Below are 25,736 nucleotides of genomic sequence, written 5' to 3'. Positions count from 1 at the left end.
AAACCTTCTGCGAATGCAAGGTTGGACGCCATTCGCAACGTTGCTTTGGAACTGATGTACCGTGAGCTGCTGCTTAACCAGTGTGAACGAGGCGTGACCCCAATACCGTTGGCGTGTCTCTGGTGAATATGACTCGTCCACTTACTGACAGCTATCTGGTTTATGGCGTTGCAGCAGTGCGGCACGAAGCGCTTCAAGGCCTCCGCGGGGTTACACTGGGAACAGGAGAACCAGAGGAGTGAGAACCACAACAACGCAAGGAGACACTAGCTGTCTGTCTGCCTGTATGTGTGTGTAAGTGTATGTGCGCGTTACCTTGGAGGCCGCCCTGCACATGTCTGCCACCATCCTCCCGGCCACACGGGTCTCAAAGATGTTGGTGGTGGCAAAGTTGAAAACCTTTTTCAGCGCCACCTGCACAAATCAAACCAGACAAGTGTCAATATACTAGAATGTATCACTGTTTCCCCCAGCACTGTATGGATAAGGCGGCTGCCTTAACAACAATAGGGCCCCGCCTTGACTACCAATGTATATATATATATATATTTAAAAAACAAAAAATAAATATTTATTTTTTTATTATTGTGCAATAACAAAGTACAAAACTCTCGCAGGGAAAGAAAACATACTTCCATCAAGTTCAAAAAAATAAAAGGTAAAAAATGCATCAGTAATACTGTTCAAAACAATAGTTGTGCCATAAAGATTTTTGAATGGAATTGAAACGGCGGCATCAGGTGGTTGACCCCCCCACTCCTTGACTAAGACATTTTCTGGGGGAAACACTGATCAATACACTAGATAGGTGCGTATCAGAGACAGAGAGCCAGGGAGAGAGAGAGAGCGAGGGAGGGAGGGGGAGAGAGAGAGAGAGAGAGAGAGAGAGAGAGAGAGAGAGAGAGAGAGAGAGAGAGAGAGAGAGAGAGAGAGAGAGAGAGAGAGAGAGAGAGAGAGAGAGAGAGAGAGAGAGAGAGAGAGAGAGCGAGCGAGCGAGCGAGGGGGAGAGAGAGAGAGAGAGAGAGAGAGAGAGAGAGAGAGAGAGAGAGAGAGAGAGAGAGAGAGAGAGAGAGAGAGAGAGAGAAGAGAGAGGAAGAGAGAGAGAGAGAGAGAGAGCGAGAGAGAGAGCGAGGGAGATGAGGAGGAGCAGGTGCTCAGAAGGAGACAGAAATAGAGAACGGAAGGTAGGCTGGAGGGCGAGACTCGCCTTGAAGATCTCCAAGGAGCACTGCGTGAGAATGGTGCTGAAGGTGGAGGACAAGCCCAGCTCCACCAGGCTCTCCAGGTGAGTCATCTTCTCCGTCTCCGTCTCCTCGCGGGTCTGCTCCAGAGTGCTGCTGTCTATCAGCGCAAAACACCTTGAAGGACACACGCACACACACACACACACACACACACACACACACACACACACACACACACACACACACACACACAAGTGACCTACTGCCCCAGCTCCTGATAATAAATCAATCACTCAATCCTTTATTAAACCAGGTAAGAAAATTCATTGAGATTAAAATCTCTTTTACAAGAACGACCTGGCCAAGAAGGCAGCACTATGATAAAATAAGCACAATCAACAGTCACGTACAATTTTCTTAAACCACATTCAGCCTCAGTTATAATAAAATACAAGACTATTCACACTATGTAACAAACAAAAACATTGAAAGGGGACAATGGAAGCTAATGGATTGTACAAAGAAACTGTTAATGGTTTGCTAACCCAGGTCGTTAACGCCTTTGTTTTTCATCAACCCTTCAGAACCAAAAATGTCCAAGCAGCAAAAGAGTGGATTAAAATACCTATCCATGAACTGGAGGACAAAGTCTTCAAATTCCGCTGAAGCTGAGCACAGCTTTCGCTCCACCTGAAATGCCGAAGGAGATAACAGATGTAACAATGCAATCCAGCTACGAGCCACGACTACCGCCACGGTCAACAAAGACACAACACATTTGCTAAGAGTGACTCACCTCCGTCAGGTCGGTCCGTTCATGCAGGGCAGAGGAGCAGTCCACCAAAGGCACCAGCGTCACAAACGTAGCGATGAACTGGAAGGTTATCTGCAAGGGGAGGGTGAAGACGTTCAGAGATTAACAGGCTGTCCCGGCTTCACTAAAACATCTGTTTCCCTGTATCATTTCTCAAAATGTCAGGATCGCAGAGTCGGTCCCCAGCTTCCGCAAAAGACTCAAAACTCACCTGTTCAGAGTTCACCTCGACTCTGCATAGAAACCAATGCACAGCCACCATTGAATGTTGTACGTCCTGGCACTTGTACATTGCACTTATTCAAGGTACTTAATTGTGTAGCATCTACAGTAGCTGCTCTCATTGCTTTACACGGGGAATGGGTTAGGCTAGCGATTGTAATACTTGCACTTGGTTCTATGAACGTCTTTACTGTACCGACAGCGATATATTGTTTCACTTCTTATCAGGGGCGTAGGAATGAGTTTAACATTGGGGGGGACACATATCGGAAACCTGACAGATCCGGTATAATTTTTAGGTGGGACAAATGCGCCTGTCTCCGATATTGGAGGGGACACGTCCCCTCCGTCCCCCCCGGTTCCTACGCCCTTGTTTCTTATGACAAATGTACTTATTGTAACAAATGCTCATATTGTAAGTCGCTTTTTGATAAAAGCGTCTGCTAAATGCCCTAAATGTAAATGTAAAATGACTTCCGTGTGTGGGTTCTACCCGGAGCACCGGAGCTCTGTGAGCAGGGGGGAAGAAACGGGCGGGTCACCCACCATGCACTTGCTGAAGTCGTTGGGGTCAACCCCAGGCAGGGCTCTGACAAGCAGGGGGAGCATGTGAGTGGGCCCCTCGGGGAAACGCTGGCCCCCAGACACTAGGCTCCGGGCCACGCCGATCATGCAGCTGAGGGTGGCAGTCAGCTGGTGGGGCTCCGTCAGAGTCTCCATGGCGGGGTAGGTCCTGTCAATCAAAGACCACAATCCTCATCATCAACATCATCATCATCATCATCATCATCAACATCCTCCAGAGAAGGAGGAGGATGATAAGACGGACATTGTACCGTCTGTCCTGTGAGTTCCACTAGGAATAAAAACGTATTGAAGATACATTATCGCAAATCTTCAAATGAATGACACTTCTCACGATGTCAAATGTTGAAATGTACTAGTTTTGAATAAATTAGCAAAACATTCCAACATATTTCATCGTATATATCTGATGGTAGACACATTAATCTATAAATTGTGCAAACTGGGAGCAATGGAAGGTTGGGGACGCATGTGGTAGAGGCCTTTGGGAAATGGAAAATCAAAAGGAACAACGTCATGGTCACACCGGCCAAGTTCTTGTATAAATATCATAGCCCGGAAAACCAAAGTGATACAACCATTCATATCTTCAGTGCTTGTCGTTGTCTGTTGTGGGGTAGTTCTTTCAATTGTCTCTTTTTCCTCTCCCTGACTGTATGCAACCAATGAGAGCTGATCAGATTTCAGCGTTTCCCACACATGTAATCGAGACTAATGTAATCCTATTCCTCCTCTTGTAATCAAGAGGCATAAGAGTTCACCATTTCCAAACCACAACAGGTCTGAAGCGCCACTTCACAAACAAAGCGTCCCCAGCCCAACTCACTCAGTCTTCAGAAATGTAAAAAGACAATGGAATCAAGGGGCCTTAGGGTTCTAAATAAAAACAACCACACCAACACTAAGTCATACACACTCTTCTTACTTCCCAAACACTTAAAGTGAAAACAACCCAACAAATAAGCACAAAAAAAAAAAAAAAAAAGTACAATGGAATCAAATGGGATCCTCCAAAGAAACACGTCAATAACCACCACAGTGTGCTACAGCGCCCCCCATCACCACTCACTTCTCCAGCACCGGGGGGATGACCAGCTCGGGCCTCATGAGGGCCAGGTTCTGCAGGGCCTGGGCTGCGTCCAGGCTGCCCGTCTTGCTGAACATGGCCAGCAGCACCGGCTGCATCATGCTCTGCACAAAGTCGGTGATGTTCTGCTCCGTGAGCTTGTGGCTCTCCGGCACCGGCGTGAGCCAGGTGGGCTTGCGGTAGCGCTCGCGGTGCAGACGCCGCACCACGGCGGCGGGCAGCCTCTGGAGGAGCTTCATCAGCTTCATCTGGAGGAGAGGAGCAGATGGAGAAACGCATTGTGAGGTATAGGGAAGAGAGTGCCAGGGTGCGGCCGCCTGGCCTTCAGAAGGGACAGGACGCATTGAGCTGTAAGGGAGGGTAGCAGAGAACCCTCTGGAGGACGGACGGACGGACACACACACACACACACACACACACACACACACACACACACACACACACACACACACACACACACACACACACACACACACACACACACACACACACACACACTTAAATATTATACTGAATGACTGTCTATCTTTCATCAAGGAAATGGAGACTCTTGTTTTGCGGGGGTTTGGGTTTTGATTGCATGGCAGGGGTTTGTGTTTTGATTTACGTGTAACCTACACTTTAGTATCTGTGTTCTTTGGGACCCGCTATCCATTCGAGTGGATGAATCTTGTATTAAGCAGCATGAGTAATGCGAGTCAGTGTCAACTGATTTGTGATTCCATTTCATTTGTTGGAGATTGATTGTCTTTTTGGGAAGCATGCTTACAATGAAGGCATTCCTGTATTTATTCTGGCATGAAAATCTATAAAGGGCGAGTAATTGATATACTATTGTTTCGTTTTTTGGGGGGGGGGGGGGGGGGGTGCATTCATTCAATAAGAGATCATTCGCACACAGAACAGATTGCAAAACACTGTTTACATGAAAGGAGAATGCTGCTGAGAGAAATATTATCACTTAGGTTTCCCAGCACCAGTGGAGAGAGTAAACACTGAACTTCCCCCTGGAAAAGATTACATGTCTTTTCTATGAACACGGATCCCGCTGCGAGGCCTGGGGGGGGGGGGGGGGGGGGGGTGAGTGGATGGAGGGGGTGAGTGGGCCCTGAAAAAAGAAAGGCATGTAGCATGATCCTAGTGACCTTTAACAGCACCCCCACGGTGCTGTAAACACACTCATGTTATTACCTATTACTCCGGGGTTCTGGAAGCTACAGAATCTTTCTGGAAAACTCCGGAAGATTTTTCTATGATTCATTCTTTTCTATGGTGGAATGGTTTCTGCCATTGTCAACGAGCACATAGGAATAAGTGAAAAACGCCTCACCAGCCAGCGGCCATGATTGGAGGGGTGGAAGAAGGAGGTGATGCTGTTGAAAAGGCCACTGAGCTGGGCCTGGGCTTGCTGGCTCGGTCCTCCCTGGATGTTATGAACAGCAGATGTTATGAACAAGGCACGATAAGCTTAGGATAAGAAGAGGCCGCAGTGAAAACCATCACTGACCAGTAGGGATGACACCCAGAGGACTACGTGGCTGATGTCGTAGGCGTTGGCTGCGTATCGCTGCACCAGCATCTGACTGCTCCCCACAGGGAGATTCAGACTCCTCAGGATTCGGGTGAAAATCTATAATGGGAGACGAAACAACATCCAACACACGTTTTTTTGTAATTGCTGGAAATGACGTGTCTCATATCTAAAGGAGTGTGTGCTATCGTACATCTTTGCATCTTTGTGTTTCGGTGAAGTGCAATGAGTTAACGCTGCAACACACGTAATATCGGTGTACTGACTGAATAGTTCACGTCTCAAAAAGTGTGACACAAGATTTGCAAATGCATGAGGCAAACGCATCTACCACCTCTGACCAATATCCATGTCAACAGAGACGGCAGATAGTTGGTTTCTCTGGCAGCAAGGTTATAAACACCATCAGCACGTGATTAGCACACGGTACCACAAACACCAAAATAAACAAGGTTGCGGAAGACAGCAAAGATTTGCATGGAGGGGAGTGAATGCGCCGCTAACCTTTGGGATGAAAGGGTCCCAGTCAATGTAGCCGATGTTGTCGTTGGCCAGGCGGGCAAAGAGATTGACCAGATGCTGCAAAGCGAAGTAAAGGTAGAACTCACACACCGGGAACATGGTTAACCTTGTAGAGCATGCACTAGAGGTCTTCAAGAAGCACAAGATGATCCAAAATGATCATTTCCCGGTTGTTTACCGGCGAATTAGATTCGAGATTTGAAAAGGAATCAACGGATTTGTTTGGATCCGATCATTTTGACCATAATAAAACGCGGACCCTAACCCGTGCGGATCTCGGATCCTAGGGTACGGGTAGACCCGTGGAGTCCCCTAGCCTGCAGCACTCCACTCATTCACTTCTATGAACAAGTAGGAGAACGCATGTACTCACCACCTCCCAGCTGGGGAGATTCTGCACAGAGGCCCACAAGCTGGTCAGCTCATCGAACCACAACCTGTCAGAATAAGAATCTCTCAGTAAAAAGGCTCAACACCCGTGCGCTAGATCCCCACATGCGTCCATTGTGGACGCTGTTGAGGTGGGACTGTGTCTCCTCACTTGAAGCCCTTGTGATGGAGGTCTGGGGGCAGGGCGGTCGGCAGGAAGAGGTCAAAGTAGCTGATGGCTCTCTGCATGGTGACGTCGAAGGGGCATAGCAGCGGCCTCCACTCCTCCAACATCTCCTGGGTAGCCGACTCGGGGAAATATCTAGAAAAGGAGACGTAGTTGCGCATGAGCACTGGCTTTTTTCCCTTTTATTACAAAGTGGATAGTTCCGGCCCTTCATTCTGACTGCCTCAAACCTGTTGTGAAATACTCAAGACGCCACCTGTGAGCGCATAACAACTGACTGCTAGTATTAATGTGCCACCAACATACCAAGTATGCTAGCCTGGTTTAATCCTTTGCCTCTTGCCTAACGATGCCCCAGAGCTGTTCTAAAACCACTGTAAACCATCTCGTGGCTTATTGCTTCATTTTACATGACGTCAATGCAGGATCTCCATCTGATAAAGAAATTACCGAGACATACACCCAATATTGGAAATGTATGGCAGCTGTCGCAGGAGGTCGTAAACAGTCTGTTTATGGACCCTTGTGTACTAACAGACACCAAAGTGTTGCATGCTGTACTGCCGCATTGTCCGGGGGCTATCAAGGGCAGTGGGAACAAAGGCAATATGTGTAAAGGGAAGCGTGTGAAGGTTAGACTACCTAAGAGTTTTTCCAGTATCGTTTCTTGAATAAATCCTGCGGCACAAGAAAGCTCAGCCTCACTCGTGGGTGATTTTACGGGTTCATCATGTGCTCCTGTAACACCCAGGGTGCCCATTCAGCACGCTACCTCTGTGGACGACTTGAGAGCCTTTTTTTGGCCGCTACCAACGCAGCGCACGTCCCAGATTCCTGTCCACACACAGCGGCACTGCAGCCTGCCGTACAATCACTCTCCCCTCTCATAGTGACAGGAAACAGTCACACGACCGAATTAGACGAGATAATAGGATTATCGGCCTAAGTGCAAGCTGAGAGACGCTGCCCTGGCACTGGAGATGTGCTCCGCCACGGATATGCACACACGGCGTCGGCCGTCACAATGGAGGACCTGCTGATGGGGGCGAAGCCACGTTTTGTGTGGCGTGAACGTCCAGAGTGAGACAAGATATAAAGGCTGCTTCCCTGACTGTAGTGTATGAAGTGTAGAAGAATACATGCAAAATAGGAGTGCAAAAGTGGAATGCATTTTTTGATGATTCCAGGCTTCATAAGGGGAATACTTTGGCAAGTTATGGTCAACTTAATACATATAAACAACTATTGATTAAGGGATTAAAAACAGCATTGACTACAGTGACGGACAGGGAGATGAACCTATGACATTCCAATATAGTTTCTAACTATATTAAATACTTGCAACTCACAGCAAAGCGAAGACAATGACAGTAAATGTTTCACTTTCAAGTGATATTTGAAGATAACAGGCAACATTTTAAAATAACCTTCATGACAGGTCACTTTTAATAATGGTGTTAATATTATTGCATTCTACAGTATATTGGATAGGACAGAAGTGACGCAACATGGGATCTTGTTTATATAATGCTACAATGTGATTGGACAACACCAAATAGCCATACTTGCCCCCCCCCCCCCAGGATATCATAAGCTCTTCTGTACGGTTTGGTGTGTGTAGTCCATTGTAAGCGATGACTTTGCATAACCAAAATCCCAAAGTCAATCACTCCAAAATTTTTCCAAGAAATTGTCCACACAGAACCACAACCATATGACCAATTAAATAGAAATCAAACAATGAATAGAAAACATTGTAAGTAAGCAATCTGTACTCACGGTCTGCAGCTCTTGACTAGCGTTTTCAGAACATTTTCCACAGAGCTGGAAAGAAAAGAGAGAAAGAGAAACACGGTGAGATGCCAACACCAAAATACCACGTTAAATCAACATGAACAGTTCTGGAGAAACAATGACCACACCAATGCAATTAGACTGAGTCTGACTGCATGCACACAGCAATTCCTTCCACAGCTCATCAGTGTATAGTGAAACACCGTAGATAAAAACACGAACATAAGGGACAGGTGTGTAGTAAGTAAACAGTGAAACAATGAAGCTATAACACTAAGGATATATGTCACAAAAAATAAATAAAAATTGGGATTGCTGTCACAGATTTTTTACCCAACCATTTGCCCTAACTCATGGAGCAATAGCATGGATCTATGCTGTTTGTCGACACTTGATTGACTAACAGCAATGAGAAGCTGTTTGGAATGTGTATCTGCTTCTGTTTATCTGCCAGAACTGATTAAGCTTTGATACGTCTGTGAACTCTTAAACTGTTTATCCTCAACCATTGGCTGGCAAAGGTACAATTCTGGTCAAATGACATGGCTGAAAGCTCTAGACACATTACCCTACATAACCCCCCCCCCCCTACAAGTACTACAATGCCTGGCTACAACCTCCCCACCCCGCAACCACAACAACAGTTTCACCTCATCCATGCATTTCCAGAGGAGCTTCAATGAAAGGTAGTCGGATCCAGGGTGACCTCTACAATATTCCCATACAAACATTTTGCATATAGGTTTGCCTCGATGTTTTACTGTAATGTGGTCCACAAAACAAGCCTACCAGCCAGAATACAGCTAACCTCATGCACTCAAGTTCAATCAGTGCTGAAATGAGCGTGAGCCATCCTATTGCAAAAACACACAGAGGCTAGGGCTACCAAGAGATGAACCACAACATAATACACTAGGACCAAGAGCAAACCCTCACTTTCACCTTACTCGGTTCCTACGAGTTAAACAACTGTGTCAGGAACCTTCCCGTTATCCTTGGAAGTTTATAATTGGGCTCTAAACTATCTTTAGAAGCAGGGTGTTCAGCAATCGCTATCATACAAGCAGGTGAGCCAAAACCTAAGTGAACAGACGTGAAAGCACTGTGGGTGTGTGAGTGGTTTCCGGCGTATTTCTTTACCTCTCACTAGCTTTGTTATGATTTGCTTTGAACAGAAAAGTATGTTCAAGACAAATAAAATAAAATAAATTAACATTAAAATGGATATGGTTGAGATGGGCGGTGGGGTAGGAAGAAAGCATTTCAGTTAGCTGCAGTGCGACTGTCTCCAATATGAGTGGAATGTTAACATTGACATGGTATTGATTGTGTTCCCGTTACACTACCAAATTAAAAACGGTGGGGCCTGGTGCATTTGGTGCTTGTTTCGTTCTTTCTTTCTTTTTTCTCATGCATCATTAAAACAGGTGCCGTAAAAAGGATGATTTCAAAAGTAACAAAAAATAACACAAAGAGAAGGATTGTCCTTACCACCTCTGAAACAATTTTATCATTATGAGTTTAGAGGAAGAGCGAGGCCGTGGAGAACTGAATATGAGAGGAGACAAAGGCATAAAGAACACGTTCAGCACATTCAACATGCTAATCATTTGAAATAGATATAACATGTAGCACAAGGCTAATCACCATCTTGTGCCTGTGTTAAAAGACATGTGTGGTGTCTACAGGCGTCGTGTGACTAAGGCCTGGCTATGAGTCAGCGCAGCTTGTTATTCTGCCCCGTAACATGCCCCTCAGGGCACGGCAATGACAAACTACCAATGTTTCCATCGCACCATAGAAGAGCACCTCGCACTGCTGGCTGGGAAATGGAGTGAGGGAAGGTGGCCCATTCCGTCACCCAGTGTTACTATAGTGAGGTGTCATTTGAGGAACATCCAGAGTGTGTTGTGTTAGTGAGGAGTGTGGGTTTTCTTCCATTGCAGTAAATGAAGAAAAAAAAATACATTGCATTTATATGATAATTGGAGAAATATAATTAACTGAAATTTAAGGGAGCAGTCATAACTGCCTTCCTTGGGGTGATATGTTAAGCCGCTGCTAATTTCAGTGCCATTAATCAAATTTGAGGGATTAATAAAGGCAATTTGAACAGGTGGGAAATGGTCTGCAATGCTGTGGTGAATAATGAAAGGAAAATCAGGTTATATAAACTCCTTTTCAAAGAGGACTATGGGGTTCCAGTCATTTCTCTTTGGTACAGTGTAGTTTCCCGAGCTGAACAAGTACGGAGTCCCTAAAGGGACATGGACCAAACAAATTTTGGAAGAAAAACATACTTCAGTTATCCAGAATTAGGTTTTGCTTTCCCCAGATAGCTTGACGCAAAACGTTTCGCAAGACTTCCCAATAAGCCATGTGAGATATCACAAGACTTGAGTAAAAAAAAAAAAGTTAAATGCTGAAAATAACTGATGGATATTAAACAAATCTGCACATGGATAGCCATCTAGAGCCGGAAGCGAAAGGCACAGTCAGCAGTCCAAGTCGCCATGGGTCTAGCGCTAAGCGGTTGAATCGGACCTGGATCAGTCTCTTTTCCCCTCACGATATCATCGCTTCGGCTTTTCAATTTTGATCTAACACCACGGGATCGGCAGAGTACAGTCCCATTAGTTCCCCGCTTCTTAAGACTGCTTTATTACAGAGCATGAATACCCTATACCTTTCTTACTTTAACTCGACAAGATCAATACACGATGGCTCAATCATCAGTCTTGACATAAAGTTGTGTTGATTAACATTCTTCTGTTGCATACAATCACGCCATTTACCTGCATATAGAAAAGGACTTTCAATTTAGAGTTTACTTAGCATGTCCAAATATTTTTTAAATAATGGTCGAGATTATTTCGCCACTTGCCTGTCAAGGCGGTTTTTAATACGATGGTCTTTTGTTAGAACTGACATTCTGACGTTCTCTTGTAATTATAAAATTCTCTTTTCCATGATAGACGTCATGCGATTCAAGTATGTTAGGCCTCTGTGTCATGTTTTATTCCGTTATTCTAATGCACATTTAACAATGAATAACATGCGAATGTTAGAGAGAGAATTTTAGGTGTCTTGAGGCTCTCTGAACGACAATTCGAGGGAGTCAACTTCTAGGATACAGCCCTACTCTGGGTAGCAGAACTTTTTTCCTCCATCATTTTTTCACGTCCCTTTAGGGGAACAATTTGAGTAATCAGCGGAGAACATAGCTTTATCAAACCTATTTAGACACACAAACTAAAAAGTAGCTTTACAGATAAGGTAAGTGAAACTGTACTTCTGTTTTCTCAAGTGGGGAAAAGCCACTGGGACAATGGAATATCATTTTAGCTTGACCAATTCAATTGGTAAAACAGTTGACAGACAACTCAAATAATTTCTCACCGTTAACATTTCTGGATTGCTGGGAATAGCCCATCAAATCGGTAACACTTCACCAACAATACTCAACCAATATGAGAAAAAGAGTCCCCCTCCCCAAAGACTGGGGCTTACTTCGGGAACCAGTTGAGGCCCAGATGTTCCGTCTTGGAGTAGAGGATGCGCTCCTGTAGTTCGTACAGTGGCCTCCAGGGTAGCTCCAAGTCCTCCCTTGAGAGTAGCTCTCTTTTTCTGTTGGAGTGATCATTTGGTCAGTCAGCAAAACCTTCAGACAGTTCAATCTGACAGGCTGGACAACTACCGTCAATCTTGAGCGACAAAATACCACAATTGTGCAGCGAATTCTGGCCATGATAAACATGGAGAACAAAGTGTTTTGTTATGATTATTATTATTATTATTATTATTATTATTATATGTATGCAGATCCTATTTAAAAACTCCCACCAAAGTCTAAAATTGTATTGAAAGAAATTAAGATAAGACCACTGCGTAACCATGCTAGGATAGTGAGGGAGCGCAAGTGTTGATGATGCTGTTGACAGTAATTCTTACTTGAGGAGGTTGATGAGGAGACGCGCAAGGCCTTGCATCATGCTGATCTCCAGCTTGGGGATGGTAACTAGCTCGTACAGCAGCTTGATGAAGAGAACATGGTCCTCTTTGCTGAACTTCCGTCCATACAAACGCATGTACCTGCACCCCAAGGGTCATAGATTTGAAGGATTAATGGCTGGGTTCATGAATACAATTTAATTAATACACCATAAAAAGTTCCTCCTGGTCAACACCTGAGGAAAAACGAGAACAACATAGAAACATCGTTGCTTTTACATTCTTCAATGGGTAACTTTGGAAGGCGTTCAGCATTGGATACGATTCAAACATCCTATTGGAATGTATTTAGTTAGTTATGTCAGATTGTTTCATCCACTATATAAACTATAATGTCCCTCGCTCAATAGTGAGTGACCTTTCCACATGCTTTTGTTTACAATCCTTGGAAGGATCATGAACAGACCTCCCCTTTCGATTTCCATTTCAAGCAGACCATGACTCACTCTTAAGTGGGCTTTTGCCAGCAAGAGGACTCAGGACATGTATGAACCTATGGCATTACAATTTTGTGAACAGAGCAACGACATGGTCATTCAACTTATCTCTTTCTGTGTGCATTTGAAGATATGTTATTGTCTGCAATAAACATTTGAGACATAAATAGGCAACAGTCAAAATAAACCTTCTCAAACGCGCATTTTTTTAAAGAAGGTTTATATAATAAAAAAAAGCGTTATTATTGTACTATACAGGGTATGGGAAACGACAGAAGTGAAAGCAACGCTGGATCCCATTTACATAATGCTGCATTGTGATTGGGCTACATCAAATAGCCATACTTGGGTGTTATTTCCCCCCTGAGGGTATCATAAGCTCTTCCGTACTGTTCAGTGTGTGTTAAGAGGTCATTGTGTGCTATGACTTTGCATAACCTGAATCCTACAAGTCAACACACGTCAAAGTTAAACAAGTGGATGTGGCTGCACGGAGAAAAAAAAAAACACGATACGACCAATCAGCCTAAACAGAGATTAAACATCATATCATCGTCTTTATCCTTTAAGCGTTGGATCAAATAGGTCTCAGGCATACTTGAGGTGGGTCAACACTTACGTGGAGAGTCTCCTTGTCCAAAACAGAACCCCCGGCCATAGCTCCCTCAGCTGTACGGCTCGGGCCAGGTTCCCTTTGATCTTAGCCAGAATGTCATTGGACTCCGAGTCGAGTTTATCCGCGTAGGGCAGGAGCTTGTTATAAACGATGTCCTTCTGGGGAACGAACCCTAAAGTGTCCGACGCGACTTGTTTCATGTTACGACTCACTCAACTTACAGCTAACCCACTAGCGTTAAGCTAATAGTGTCCCGTTTTCTCTTGGCTACCGCTGCACGGTGCTATGCTATGCTATGTGGCTAATGGAAAGGGTAACCCAGAGCTCCCGACTAGCCACAGTCAATTAACAACTACTCAACGCGGCTCGCATGGACTCAGAGCTCAAACCACACGTTATCTCCGGACAGCTGAATTACACCGGGCTGTTATGATCCCCATTCATGATACTGGTAGATACGCTAGAATGTGGAAGCTAGCGGAAAACAAGTCAACAATGGAAAGGCTTTGGCACTGAAAATACAATCATATGCTGGCTTTTTGGAGCCTGGCCCCGCTATCTAACTGTTTGGCTAAAGGTAGCTCGCTAAAGGAAACACACAGTCATCTAAATCCCGAGGACTGTCACTGCTGAGGGATTGTCCAACTACTGCAAAGAGCATCCGACACCCAGGACGTCTGCTAGTCACCAGGCTCGTCATATCCGCTAGACACCAAAACTACAACTCAAGTCATATCCGCTTTTTTCTACACAGTTCGCCCCCTTTCTGCACGACTCTGGAAGATAACTTCCAATTCATTTCACGCCGCTGACGTTTCCGAAAATCCGTGTGTATAGATTATTAATAGTGGAACTAAGCGGACCCACTACGATATGACCATAAAACGTTTGATACAAGGCGTTGTACATCGTTATATTGATGATGGAACTACACATCCACTGGTCTCGGATGTTGGGTAGGTGGTGGGCACCATCTAGTGGTAAAAAGCAGAATTACACTTCAGATACAAACTACGTTGTGATGTGGTATCTAGGCAACCCATTGTATCACGGGCAGAGGGTACCTCCGACAACATTGGATTTGCTTCTTTTACCTCTATCCTAGCATGTTTGAAACGTAGTCAGTTAAACATATCACTGCGGTGCGAACACTTTATTATTGACCCTAAGAAAAATGATCGCTGAGAAATTTACTTTTACGTGCGACCAGTTGTCATCTCACCAGCAGATAGCGTGCTGTCCGACTCACTGTGTCCGACCACATGGAGGCAAAGACCTGCTCTGTTACAACCTGAAAGACCTTAACCAGGAGGTCTGTCAAATCCACACAGTGCTGCTGTGAAGCAGCTTTAGTACACATTCTTTTTTTTAATTCTGTAATTCATCTACGCTAACGTGTGTGTGTGTGTGTGTGTGTGTGTGTGTGTGTGTGTGTGTGTGTGTGTGTGTGTGTGTGTGTGTGTGTGTGTGCGTGCGTGCGTGCGTGCGTGTGTGTGTGTGTGTGCACGACACAGCCCCTGGCATTAACGGGCCACCATGGTGAGGTCTCTGCGATGGTGTTCGGGAGACGTGACACGCACGTCCTTCTTTGCTCTGCCTCTGCTGATTACGTCATCGTGTGGAATATTGAGCTCTGTCAGAAGAGAGTAGACGATGGTAAGGAAGTTCGAAGTGAAGCACATGTTGGGGATGACATTATTTATTTAGCCTACTTATCTAGGCCTACCCCATGCTAATAATACATAATAATGATGCTAACTTAAATATATCTTATATACAGCTTAAAGCAAATTTAAATATATTACATCATGTCAAATATATTTGGTTGTTGTAAACCCTATTGATGGATTAATTATCCTAAATTAACATTATAATGCTGGCATCATTCTGGCGAACTGGTATAGCCATTGCATATGCAAATGCTGGGCTGCTATATTATGACAATTTATTTCATTTATTTATTAATGTTCTGATCCCATAGGCTTAATTGCAGCTGGAACAGTAATCGGTACCTTACTGGGTGATGTGGTGTACCTTGCATTCTCTTGCTCTGGTGAGCGGGTCGCAGCATGCACTGGAAACAGAGTCAATATACTGAACTCACAGGTAGGCCTACTGTCATTATTTACATATTTGAAATTCATTCATAAGTCAACATTTAGTACTTTTATTCCACATTATATGAAGTATTTATGAATATAAGCAGTATAATATATATTATATTCGCCCTGTATGCACCACAGACAGGGTTCATATAATATATATTATATTATTGTACCGTATATGCAGCGAACCTCGTTAGATTTGACCCAGAGTAGGCCTGCATTAAGAGTTTAGAGATTAGAGTTTATTTGTTAAGCACAAATATAACTTCTGTGATAGGCGGGAGCTTGTACAGAGTCCCACGCCTATTGCCAATTCATGATACACTTGACATGCAGGCTAAACATAAAAATTGTTTTGGAAGCATTGAAAGCTAGGTTTTTAGGGTCAAAAGCAAAACGTAAAAAAAAACGACAAAATCCGAAAAAAAACGTCTTGTGGTTGAGTCCATCTCCCGGGCCCTACAGCAGGAGGAGGTGATGTGTACCCTGTCTGGTCACCTGGGGCCCCTCACCGCAGCAGAGTTCTGCCCCTGGGACGAGGAGATCCTGGCCACCACCTCCGAGGACCGCTCCTTTAAGGTCTTACTATAACAAACCTTAACAATACTTAAAACAGCCACTAGCCGATGACATTATACTTACAGAACACAACGTTGTCTTTTCATGTAGGTGTGGGATCTGAAGACAGAATCGGTTTGCTATCAGTGTTTTGTGTTATCAGGTAGGGGACCGACTAGGCTATGACCTTTGTTGCTTATTTAAATATTATTCATTTGTCAACCCTAAACCACTTAATTATTACAATGTTTATGCTAATTATGGTAGTAGTTAAGCAAAACACCTAGGAGGACAAGCCACTCACTGTACTCTCCCATGACGAGGAGTGAACACCAGTTCAAATCTCAGCTGAACTGGTGTCAGTATTATCAGTATTTCATGTTTCATCTGTTATTTGTCCATGTTTACTGCCTAACTGTGCTGTCTCTATGCGTCCCAGCATCTCCTTTGCTCTGCTGTGTTTTTGTGGAGAAGAGCAGGCAGTTCATAGTGGGCTCATCAGATGGACAGGTAATTGTTAGGACAGTTTATAATGTGTTTAAAAACTCAATTAGAAGTGGAATTTTAGGGTTAAGTGTTACCAACCGTTTTTGTGTTTAGATATGGTGCTTTTCATTCCCTATTGACATCAACTGCCATCTTGTGGCCAAAATGGACATCGACAAGATGTATAAAAGGTATCTCAGGCAGCAGGAGGCAGTAACACAACAAAAAGGTAGTGCACCAATTCCCATAAGGTACAACCGAAACAAAATCATTTTTCTGCAGAGATGTCATAGCTGTTCAAGATATTTAGTTGTTAGATCTGACTGCTATGATACTTGCCAACAGAAGCAAAACGAAGCGATCAACAGATAGTGGAGACCACTAAAGCAGTCCTGAGCATGGCTATCTGCCCCCCGTTCGATGACCTTCACGATCACACCAAAGGGCAAGTAAAAGCAACCATCATGGCGATTGGTTATCTGTTAAGCCGAATATCTTCCTACAATATGATATGTTCTAGATTCAGTTTCTCTCACTTCCTCCATTGCTGTGACACTGTATAAATCCTTACCAATACATAAGCATATCGTTCCGATATTCAACATTCATAGTCATCTATCTTGTTTAAAAAAAGTTTTTCCCTTTTTTAATTTCCCCTCTCTTCTCCTCATTACCATTTCTCTCCCCTTTCCCTTTCCCACGGTAGACATGCTTTGGCTACGTTCTGTTTTTCATAACCTTCCTAACCATTTTTAGGAACCATCTAACCATCAAATTTTCAATCTTTCAAAAAAACAAACACATTCCCCCGGTCAACTGAAAACCATCTCTCTTTCTCCCTCTTTCTTTCTCTCCTACTCTCCCCCTCTTTCTCTCTCTAGCTCTCTGTCTCTCTCTATTGCTGTGTGTCTCTCACTCTATCTCTGTGTCTCACACTTTGTCGTGTGTCTCTCTCTCTCTCTCTCTCTCTGTCCATCTCTCTCTCTCTCTCGCTTTCTCCCTCTCTCTCTCTCTCTCTCTCTCTCTCTCTGTATGTGTGTGTGTGTGTGTCTCTCTCTCTCTCTCTCTCTCTCTCTCTCTCTCTCTCTCTCTCTCTGTGTTTGTCTCCCTCTCTTGTCCTCTGTTCCCCCTGCAGGGAGCGCAGCCTGCTATGGATGGGGAGCTCAGACGGCCTGTACCTGGTGGACCTTGACACCTCTGACCTGCTCACAGCTCTCTGTTTCAGAGGTATGCCTCCGCGGCTGCTGCTGCTGCTGCTGCTGCTGCTGTTGATGTTTCAGCTGCTGAGATGGTCGTTTTGCGCAACCCACATTCCATCGCGCCTGATAATTGTCTAATATTATTATCAGCTCCACTCCTTCTGTTTTTCTTTCCTGGAAGCGGCTGCTGTCGGGGGGGTTTTATTATCCGTGGAGAATTTATCGCTCTTTTCCTCACTCTCTCTCTCTCTCTCGCTGGTCTCTGATGTGTCTCTGATGTGTTCCGTGCCGGGGAGTCATGGAGCACATTCAAATCGTTGTGTTGAGAAGTGTTATTACTTTTTATGATTTTGAAGCTTTTTCCCCAAAATTCTATGTAGAATGTGGGAAGGGAATGGGAATATTGCCCAGCGGAAACATTCCAGTTGAGCTGCGCATCGGCAGACAGATGAGGTGTCCGTTTGGGGAGAAGGATGGCCCGTTGTCTGTCTGTCTGCTACCGTCTGGCCCCTCAGAGCTCTTGAGTCACATTAGGGCCCCTCGTGTTGTTTCCAGTGAAATGTCACAAGGTCTACGTTGAAGTGGTCTCGAGAAGGCTCAAGTGCTATCCCGAGAGCGGATCCTTCTGGAGACCGGAATATGATGATGTAACAAAGTAACATAGGGTCTTGGGATTTTAAATCAACACATGGGAGATGGATTTCATGAAATGTATCGTACTAGCAGTGATATTTAACATAATGAATGTCGCAAACTCTGACTGTGAACCTCACGGTAAAGCAAACATGGGTATAAATGTGTTTATTTCTGTATTTTTTTACTTTCAGTTTTTTGTTGCGATGTGATGTGACGTTCCATGGCCCATCCCTCATGTGAACTACATTATAGTTAAAGCCCCATCCAAACCTTGTTCTCTATCCTCCTGTAGATGACCCAGAGCTGAGCATAGCCATGGCAGGCTCCTGGTCCATCTCTTCAGGGGTTGAGGGCCAGGTATGGCGATCCCAACTGCTACGCAATGTCATGCTGCGTGCTTGGAGACACCGTGCGCCACACGTTAAACCACGAAGACCAGTAGGCGGTCTTAAAAACTGTGGGCTTTCGTCACACTGTGTTTAACATTTAGGGGCGGGCTGTATTGATGATTAGGGTTTCGCTGTCTCTATAAGTTCCTTTCACTTCAATCAGATTTCCAGGGGTTAGGCCACAATGTTTGATTGATGTTATCATGGTAACCCATAACTGCCAGTAACATTGATCTCGTGCAACAGCTTGAGCAACCCATAAAGGGCAATTTGAGTCTATATTTACATCTACTGCTACGTTTTAAAGCTGATTTATTCGGAATGTGGACCAGGATCAAGCCACATCACTACCATGTTTCCCACTGCATCACTTTTCATTTCATCCGTTTTCTTTAAAGTCGTTTTAGGGTCTGTTCTTCTTTAATCATCTCCCAACACCAGCCAAATGCAGGGTTGGTTAACTTATGGTTAGCTATGCTGGTAAAAGGTTCAATGTACATTATAGCTGGTAGGATTAATGTTCCGTGTTTCACATTGTTTATCGGTGCTTAATGGGTAATTTTGACAATTAAGTCCATTTTGACAATTGACTTAATTGGGTGTCAACTTTTCATCATACTTAAGAAAAATTCATTCTGCAGAGGGTTTCTTTGTCAGGACATTTTATGTGGTTGGTTCGACTTTATGTCTGTTGCAATGCTTCTTTGAGAATGAGGCTCATTTAAGACCCTGGCAGCATTTTGCATATTTATAATACAATAAGCCACAACAAGAAACAACAGCACACACATTCCTTTTTTCCAAATGGAAGTTGGCACGCATGTTGTTCTAGAAAATTAGACGATTTTAATTATACTACCTCCTAATTGTCGACTATTGAAGACCTGCTTCCTGTAATTTTCGGCATCTCATAAGGCGCACAGGTACTATTATAACTTTTTATAACTGCAATTAGCAGTTTATAGTTTGACGAGGCTGTCACAATATAAGCTTTTTATTAGGTCTGTCTGCGGTTTTCAAGGTGAAACTTTCCAACCATGTTGTGTTGCAAGTGTAAACAAAGCACACTTGTCCTGCCCTTCGTTTCTTACCCCAAAGTTACCTTTCTACAAGGGCTTGTCCGGGTCCATCTTGGAACCAACACTGTCTGTATTTGATGTATTATTTGGCCTTGTGTTATTTTTGATTTGCTGTAAGCTGCAAACTGCCATTCTAGGTTATATTCTCTCCTTACCAGATGTTGTGTTTGGTGAGTTCCCTCTTTACGCCTACGGTGGCTCTGTTGGAGGTAAGGCCTACCGACGCCGTACTGGGCCTGTGTCAGAGCCTGGACAAGGCCTTGGGAAGCTGGAGTGAAGGCCTATCGGTGATTCAAAGGTAACTATCAGCCCCTGTGAATATAAACCTCTCTGTTCTAATGATAGATGCCCTGGTTGCTTTATAGCGGGGGATGTCGATGTTTATTAATCCCAGATGGAAAACTCTGGTATCACAGGCAGAAAGTACAGGGCATACTGAGGACAAAGGACAAAAAATAAATTGAACTGCAAAACATAAATACTGCGAAAATCGAGTCGTTTCCGATTACATTCACATTCTTGAATCTCAATGGGTCAAACAGATGTTGATTGCTCGGTGGGGCATTAGAATGGTCAATATTTATTAATAAAGGCACTTTTTTTTATTGTGCATCAATAACATTTAAAGATGCAAATACTTTGTTTACTTTGTTTCCCCCATTTACCTTTATACAATCACCTTGATTTACCATTTCACAGTGGGGCGTAAATCGGACAATTCCTCCACCATGTAATTACACCATGACTGGCCAGATATAAAAGTGTCGATTATAAGCCAAAGTCATTAAGGCGTGCAAAAACCAGCACGTTTGCTGTCTTTCACTGTGGCTGGCACCCACAACCCACTGGGTTTACTGAAGTCCCCCCCCCCCCCCCCCCCCAACACACACACACAGACACACACACACACACAGACACACACACAGCTCAGACGTTTCCATATTAACGTGGCTTATTACAAACACACACGCTGCTTAGTGTTCTCACGAGTCAGTGAGATAGTGCTGCTGTGTGAAGGACATGGGACTAATAATCCATAACGATGGAAAATGCTGCTCTCCTCTGTGTTTCCAGTCACTCTCTCCTAACTGCCGCCCCCCCCTCCCCCTCCCCCTCACTGTCAGCTCTCCTGCTCTGTCGGGATCGCCTCTGAATGCTGACTTGAAGAGGAAGGAGCCAAATCGTCCCGAAAGAAAAGGTCAGCATCCCAGTCCCTGTTTAAACTCTCCCCCCCTCCCCACACACACACACACACAAACACACACACACACACACACGCACGCACACACGCACACCTACATACATATATACACACACGGACACACGCATCCCAGTGGTGTGTCCGTCTATAAAATACAAGTATACTGCTGCATTTTCATGAGGCTGGGCTTTTAAAAAGTATGACCCATTTTACTCCGTTTAGTTTGGCTGGCAGGGGGGCTCCGTTAAATCACGTGTTTATAGAAGGCCTTAACGGAGGGCCGCGTGGAGCTCACACAGAACCGCATTATTATCCGTAAATATATAGGACGGAAAAGATTGCTTCCTTCTCATTGTGGGGGGGCCTGCGATGTCTTTCGCTGCATAGGATTCCTCCCCCCAACCCGCCATTTTCTGCTTCGGAATTTGCTGCATTTTTAAATGAAAGTGCCCGAATAGGGCAAAACCGTAACAGAGTGGTAATTGGGCTGATAGTTCTTGGTCTACTTAATACTGACCTACTTTTTTTTTTGGTTCAGAACGTGTACCAGGCAAAGTTGCGGTTTTTGGCGAACTCTCGTTTGGCCTGTTTTGTGTTTCATTACGCTCTGGCAAACAAAACAACAAGAAAAACACGGCTCTGTTGGAGTCGGCGGCACAGCTTTTGCGTGGCAGACGTGTTAGTGCTGAGGAAAGCCCTATTGCCGCCCTAACGAGTGGGAGTGTGTCTGCGAGGCGTCAGGCAGTGCCAGGGGATGCGAAGGATCCCCAGGACCGTCTGGAGAGACGGCTGGCTGGGTGATCCAGAAATCACAGACATGAGCAGCCTGTCCCCCGGTTCTTTGAAGTCAACGACTGCAGACGCACCGTCTACGGCCTACACACAAGACCCAGATCCCAGGGATTGAGGTGTCCCAGTCGTGGCACGGTCAAACATAACAGAAGACCGTTTTTTTTTGTTGTGCAAGAATCAGGGGGCTGAATCATCACGATAGACTACAATCAGTTTATTATAAATCAGTTTATCCCAGGGCTGCGTAGGAATTATTTGTATTTTTTCGCAGTTCAAAATGAAAAGGAAACAACGTAAATGTTTTGCAGTTGTTTTGCAATAGTTTGATTCAGAGGATGTCAGGCAGAACTGCATGTTAACACTATTTATGAGAGGAGAGTTGCTGAGTTTGTGTGTGTTTGTGTGGGCGCGTGTGTTTGCACATGCTTGAATTGCGAAAATTCCGACCAAGTTAGTCGTCATATTGAACTATAATAAAATTACTTTATCGTGCTGCCCTTCAAGGGTAATGTTTTCATAGCAGGGCTTTTACAGCGCCTGTTTCAGAGTTTTCCTGAAACAGTGTCGAACCGGTTGGTGTACGTCTTTGACATGATCGTGATTTTACGTGAGGAACTGCATAAAGTATCAGTTTCAGGGATTGCAGAGGAGTGTGTGAATATAAAACTCCAACTGGGGCTCCAGTTTTGTCGTCATAAGTTAACCGTGAATCACAAACCGTTGTAAAAGTGTTGGAAGAACTCTCCACTGGTTTTTATCCAATTCTGGTTTAATACCTTTTTTTTTGCAGTTAGCTAACATTATTTTGCTGTGGAGGTTTTAGCATAGCTGATTCCTTCCTGTCTTCAGGTGCCATCTTAAGTATAGCTAACTCTAAGCCATCTTTATTAAAGCCAAAAGCTCTCTGGAGATGCATTTTACAGCCTAGATGATATCTTATGACCATATAAAATATCTTCTGGGGCTGTGCATCTTGGATAGTTTATAAAAATGTTTATGCAAGGTGTTAATTTAGGAATTCACTCAGCAGGAGGTCTGAGTTTTGCCTTCTTCGGTTCACTGAATGCGATCAAAGTGAGTGCTCTTCAACTGGGAACGATGGACCAGAAGTGGCCCTCTCCACCCGAGAGGTTTAATAAACGTGGTCCAAGCCCACAATCCCAGCTTCCATCGAATGCACATCTTGAGCGTCCAAAGTATTCAGCTGGTGCACTTGACTTTGCGTTTGTAACTTTACTTTGCAACTACTTTGCAACTTCTCAAATCATTGTACACACATGGAAAGTATTTATCCGGTCCCCAAAACGGATCCTTATTGATTGATATGTTCCTGTTGTTATTTTTACCCTGCTGTTCATTCAGTAGGGAGCCACTGTGAGAAGGACTGTCACGCAGACCTGCTGGGCGCTGGCTTGAGTTACCGCTCAGGGATTGTGTGACCTTTCCTCGCGTTGCCTGTGTTCAACAGAGAAATTGTTTTTGGAAAGCCACACGCATTTTAATGGCTACGGAAAAAGTGAGCTCATTGTCGTAGAACAAAAAAAAAATCTAACCCACGGACAGCAACGAATGGAAGATCAGCCGAGGGCTATTTAAAACACTGTTTAAAGTATTTAAAGTCTCTTTGTTGTCTGTGCCGAATCCCTTGGCCTGAACATCAATCGATGAATCGTCTTTATCGTCTAAATACCGAGGAAGGCTCCGCAGTCGCAACAGAATTCTCAGTATTATCCTGCTCATTAAACTCAATATCAGTACGCCTTTAACTTATCCTCATGATACATTTTTCATTGGATGTTTTAGCCAACTATTGAGCATCACCCATTGGTCTTTCTTGCTGAAAGGCCGTACCTCCTGTCTTACTCACTGGTTTCTCTTCTAACCAAGGATGTGTGAAGGAGCAGCCTCTGGTGTTCCAGACCAGGGTCAAGTCCTCAGGATACAGCAGTTCCCCACGGTAGGTCTAGGAAGTCCACCGTATCATTCAGCACGTCAACAGCCTCCAACTCCTCAGCTGGCTGCCCCCAAGCGTTCTATCTTCCCTATTGGAACCTGGAAGGCCATCTAGTTATTTGCATAGAACTTTTGACCGCTGAAACGTGGAAATGGGCTGTCGTTTTCCCGGCCCAAGACAGATGCAGTGTAGCCTGCTGTTAAGGCTTTAGGTGAGAGTCAGCATAACCATGGTAACTGTTGTGAAGGCCATGATGCCCATGGCGGCTGCATGGTTAGCATTAGCTTTGCTTCACCATCGTCTCCCTATTACTGTGGTTGTTACGTACTGTGAGCCTTCAAAATAAGCATATATAGCAAGGTTTAAATATGTGATATAAAACAATACAGCACACAGCGTGTCTTGTTTTTCAGAAGGACCATGTTCTCGCCCAAGACGAATGTGGAAAATTCCTCACGCCCCAAGGAAACTCACAGAAGGAAAGTGTGAGTTTGGGTTCTTATTTAAATAAGGGTCCAAGTCCCTACGCATACCTCAACATGCCTTTATTTCTCTGTGCGTTAACCAGAGGCCCTATCCTGAGAGATTATCCGACAGATGGCCGAGCACCGAGTGTTCCCCACCAGCTGCTTCGTGTCGCCAACGCACCAGTCTGCAGCATGCAGTACTCAGGTGAGACTCCTGTCCGCCTGTCTGTAATTGAATAGCTGAGCATGATGGTGAATGGACTGCATCTTATACAGCGCCTTTTTGTAACCAGAGGCCACCCAAAGCGCTTTACAATAGTGCCTCCCAATCACCCATTCGTGCACACATTCAAACACTGACGGCGGCCATGCAGGGCGACAGCCAGCTCGTCGGGAGCAGTCAGGGTGAGGTGTCTTGCCCACGGACACCTCGACACTCGAGGAGCCGGGAATCAAACCTGCAACCTTGCGGTTACCAGCAAGCCCGCTCTACCCCCTGAGCTAATGCCGCCCCATGATGATGTAGAATTGTAAGAATTTACAAAAAAGGTTGGGCTAACAATGTAATAAAGATCCAAACTAATAAAGTAACAGTCTTTTTCAGCAGTATGTAAAGAAACTGAAACTCTTAATCGAAGGAAAGATCAGTATTGTGTGGGTGCGTGCTTGCGTGCGTGCGTCCATACGTGTGTGTGTGTGGTTGTGAATGTATTTCTTGTCATTCCTAGGTGATGGAAAGCAGATCCTGTGTGGTCTTGGAGACAGTTCTGTGTTTTCATACAAGTCCAACCTCACTGGCAGCCCGGCTGTCTATACAGGTGCACCTAATTCTTGACAATTTCCTTGTATTTGCAGACTAGATTCATCTTGAGGTCCACTTTTCTTCATGCTTCATGCTTTGCACTTTCATTTCTCATTTGACAATCGAGTGGGAGAGTAATACTTTTTTTTTTTTTTCAATAAAATAAGATAAAAGAACACTTAAAGATAGGAGAAACTCAGAACATAAATTGACGCCATCATTCAGACATATTTACAGATTTTGCAAAAGTGAACCGATCGTGCAATGTGCACAGTGGCTCGATCCAGCAAGAGCTGCAAATAAAAATCCCCTAACAGCAGACCTCCTGATAGGTGAATCATCCTTAGACGTGCTTGGTCCACGTTCCTACCGGGACAGTTAATCTCCAGCTCTGGCTGAGCTATTTACCTTATTCGAGTTTGGCCCGCATACCAGCTCCCATGTCCTAGGATGAAAGACTCACAAAGTGAAATCATTTTGTCAGCTATCACTGTTAAACTCGGAGATAAAGGAGTTTATTTCAGCACGAGGAAAAAAAGAGAAGCGGTGCATGCTTAACTCTGTATCTGTCAGAGGAGTGAAAGACTAGGTGATGGGCGGAAAATTAGGGAGGAAAGGGCACAACATATCTTAGACCCAATGGACCTTTTTTTCTTACTTCTTTTTCCTCCTCTCGCCCACAGTCGTCATACACACACGCACACACACA

At 44.5% G+C, this 25,736-nt stretch overlaps 2 protein-coding genes across 5 annotated transcripts in view; one reads left to right on the top strand and one right to left on the bottom strand.

The window, feature by feature from the left end:
* Window positions 1–13,999, bottom strand: part of psme4a (proteasome activator subunit 4a) — a 31,358-nt gene extending 17,359 nt beyond the window's left edge. For 2 of the 4 annotated variants that reach the window (XM_079728956.1, XM_079728958.1), the window contains exons 1-17: window positions 13,363–13,999; window positions 12,247–12,387; window positions 11,806–11,922; window positions 9,787–9,843; window positions 8,281–8,325; window positions 6,487–6,636; window positions 6,319–6,382; window positions 5,928–6,002; window positions 5,400–5,522; window positions 5,223–5,315; window positions 3,875–4,140; window positions 2,767–2,953; window positions 1,981–2,070; window positions 1,810–1,874; window positions 1,208–1,358; window positions 316–414; window positions 146–215 (exon numbers count right to left, since the gene is read on the bottom strand). In XM_079728956.1, the coding sequence (XP_079585082.1) occupies window positions 146–215; window positions 316–414; window positions 1,208–1,358; window positions 1,810–1,874; window positions 1,981–2,070; window positions 2,767–2,953; window positions 3,875–4,140; window positions 5,223–5,315; window positions 5,400–5,522; window positions 5,928–6,002; window positions 6,319–6,382; window positions 6,487–6,636; window positions 8,281–8,325; window positions 9,787–9,843; window positions 11,806–11,922; window positions 12,247–12,387; window positions 13,363–13,559 (1,990 nt within the window). In that variant the 5' untranslated portion in view covers window positions 13,560–13,999. The remainder of the gene's footprint in view (window positions 1–145; window positions 216–315; window positions 415–1,207; window positions 1,359–1,809; window positions 1,875–1,980; window positions 2,071–2,766; window positions 2,954–3,874; window positions 4,141–5,222; window positions 5,316–5,399; window positions 5,523–5,927; window positions 6,003–6,318; window positions 6,383–6,486; window positions 6,637–8,280; window positions 8,326–9,786; window positions 9,844–11,805; window positions 11,923–12,246; window positions 12,388–13,362) is intronic. The other 2 variants (XM_079728957.1, XM_079728959.1) reach the window with 1 other exon arrangement.
* A 534-nt stretch (window positions 14,000–14,533) lies between these two features.
* The window catches only part of wdr27 (WD repeat domain 27), a gene marked incomplete at its 5' end in the record, with an annotated part of 46,055 nt that continues 34,852 nt past the window's right edge, over window positions 14,534–25,736 (top strand). Inside the window, 16 exons of the mRNA XM_079730479.1 lie at window positions 14,534–14,671; window positions 14,874–15,015; window positions 15,341–15,465; window positions 15,930–16,043; window positions 16,134–16,185; window positions 16,462–16,532; window positions 16,623–16,737; window positions 16,854–16,957; window positions 17,648–17,735; window positions 18,636–18,700; window positions 19,970–20,109; window positions 20,936–21,009; window positions 23,692–23,761; window positions 24,172–24,243; window positions 24,327–24,430; window positions 24,954–25,043. Coding sequence (XP_079586605.1) covers window positions 14,534–14,671; window positions 14,874–15,015; window positions 15,341–15,465; window positions 15,930–16,043; window positions 16,134–16,185; window positions 16,462–16,532; window positions 16,623–16,737; window positions 16,854–16,957; window positions 17,648–17,735; window positions 18,636–18,700; window positions 19,970–20,109; window positions 20,936–21,009; window positions 23,692–23,761; window positions 24,172–24,243; window positions 24,327–24,430; window positions 24,954–25,043 — 1,564 coding nt within the window. The remainder of the gene's footprint in view (window positions 14,672–14,873; window positions 15,016–15,340; window positions 15,466–15,929; window positions 16,044–16,133; window positions 16,186–16,461; window positions 16,533–16,622; window positions 16,738–16,853; window positions 16,958–17,647; window positions 17,736–18,635; window positions 18,701–19,969; window positions 20,110–20,935; window positions 21,010–23,691; window positions 23,762–24,171; window positions 24,244–24,326; window positions 24,431–24,953; window positions 25,044–25,736) is intronic.

This window comes from Pollachius pollachius (assembly GCF_949987615.1).
Source record: "Pollachius pollachius genome assembly, chromosome: 2".
In the NCBI taxonomy this organism is placed as follows: domain Eukaryota; kingdom Metazoa; phylum Chordata; class Actinopteri; order Gadiformes; family Gadidae; genus Pollachius; species Pollachius pollachius.
This window is presented reverse-complemented; position numbering and strand designations above follow the sequence as displayed.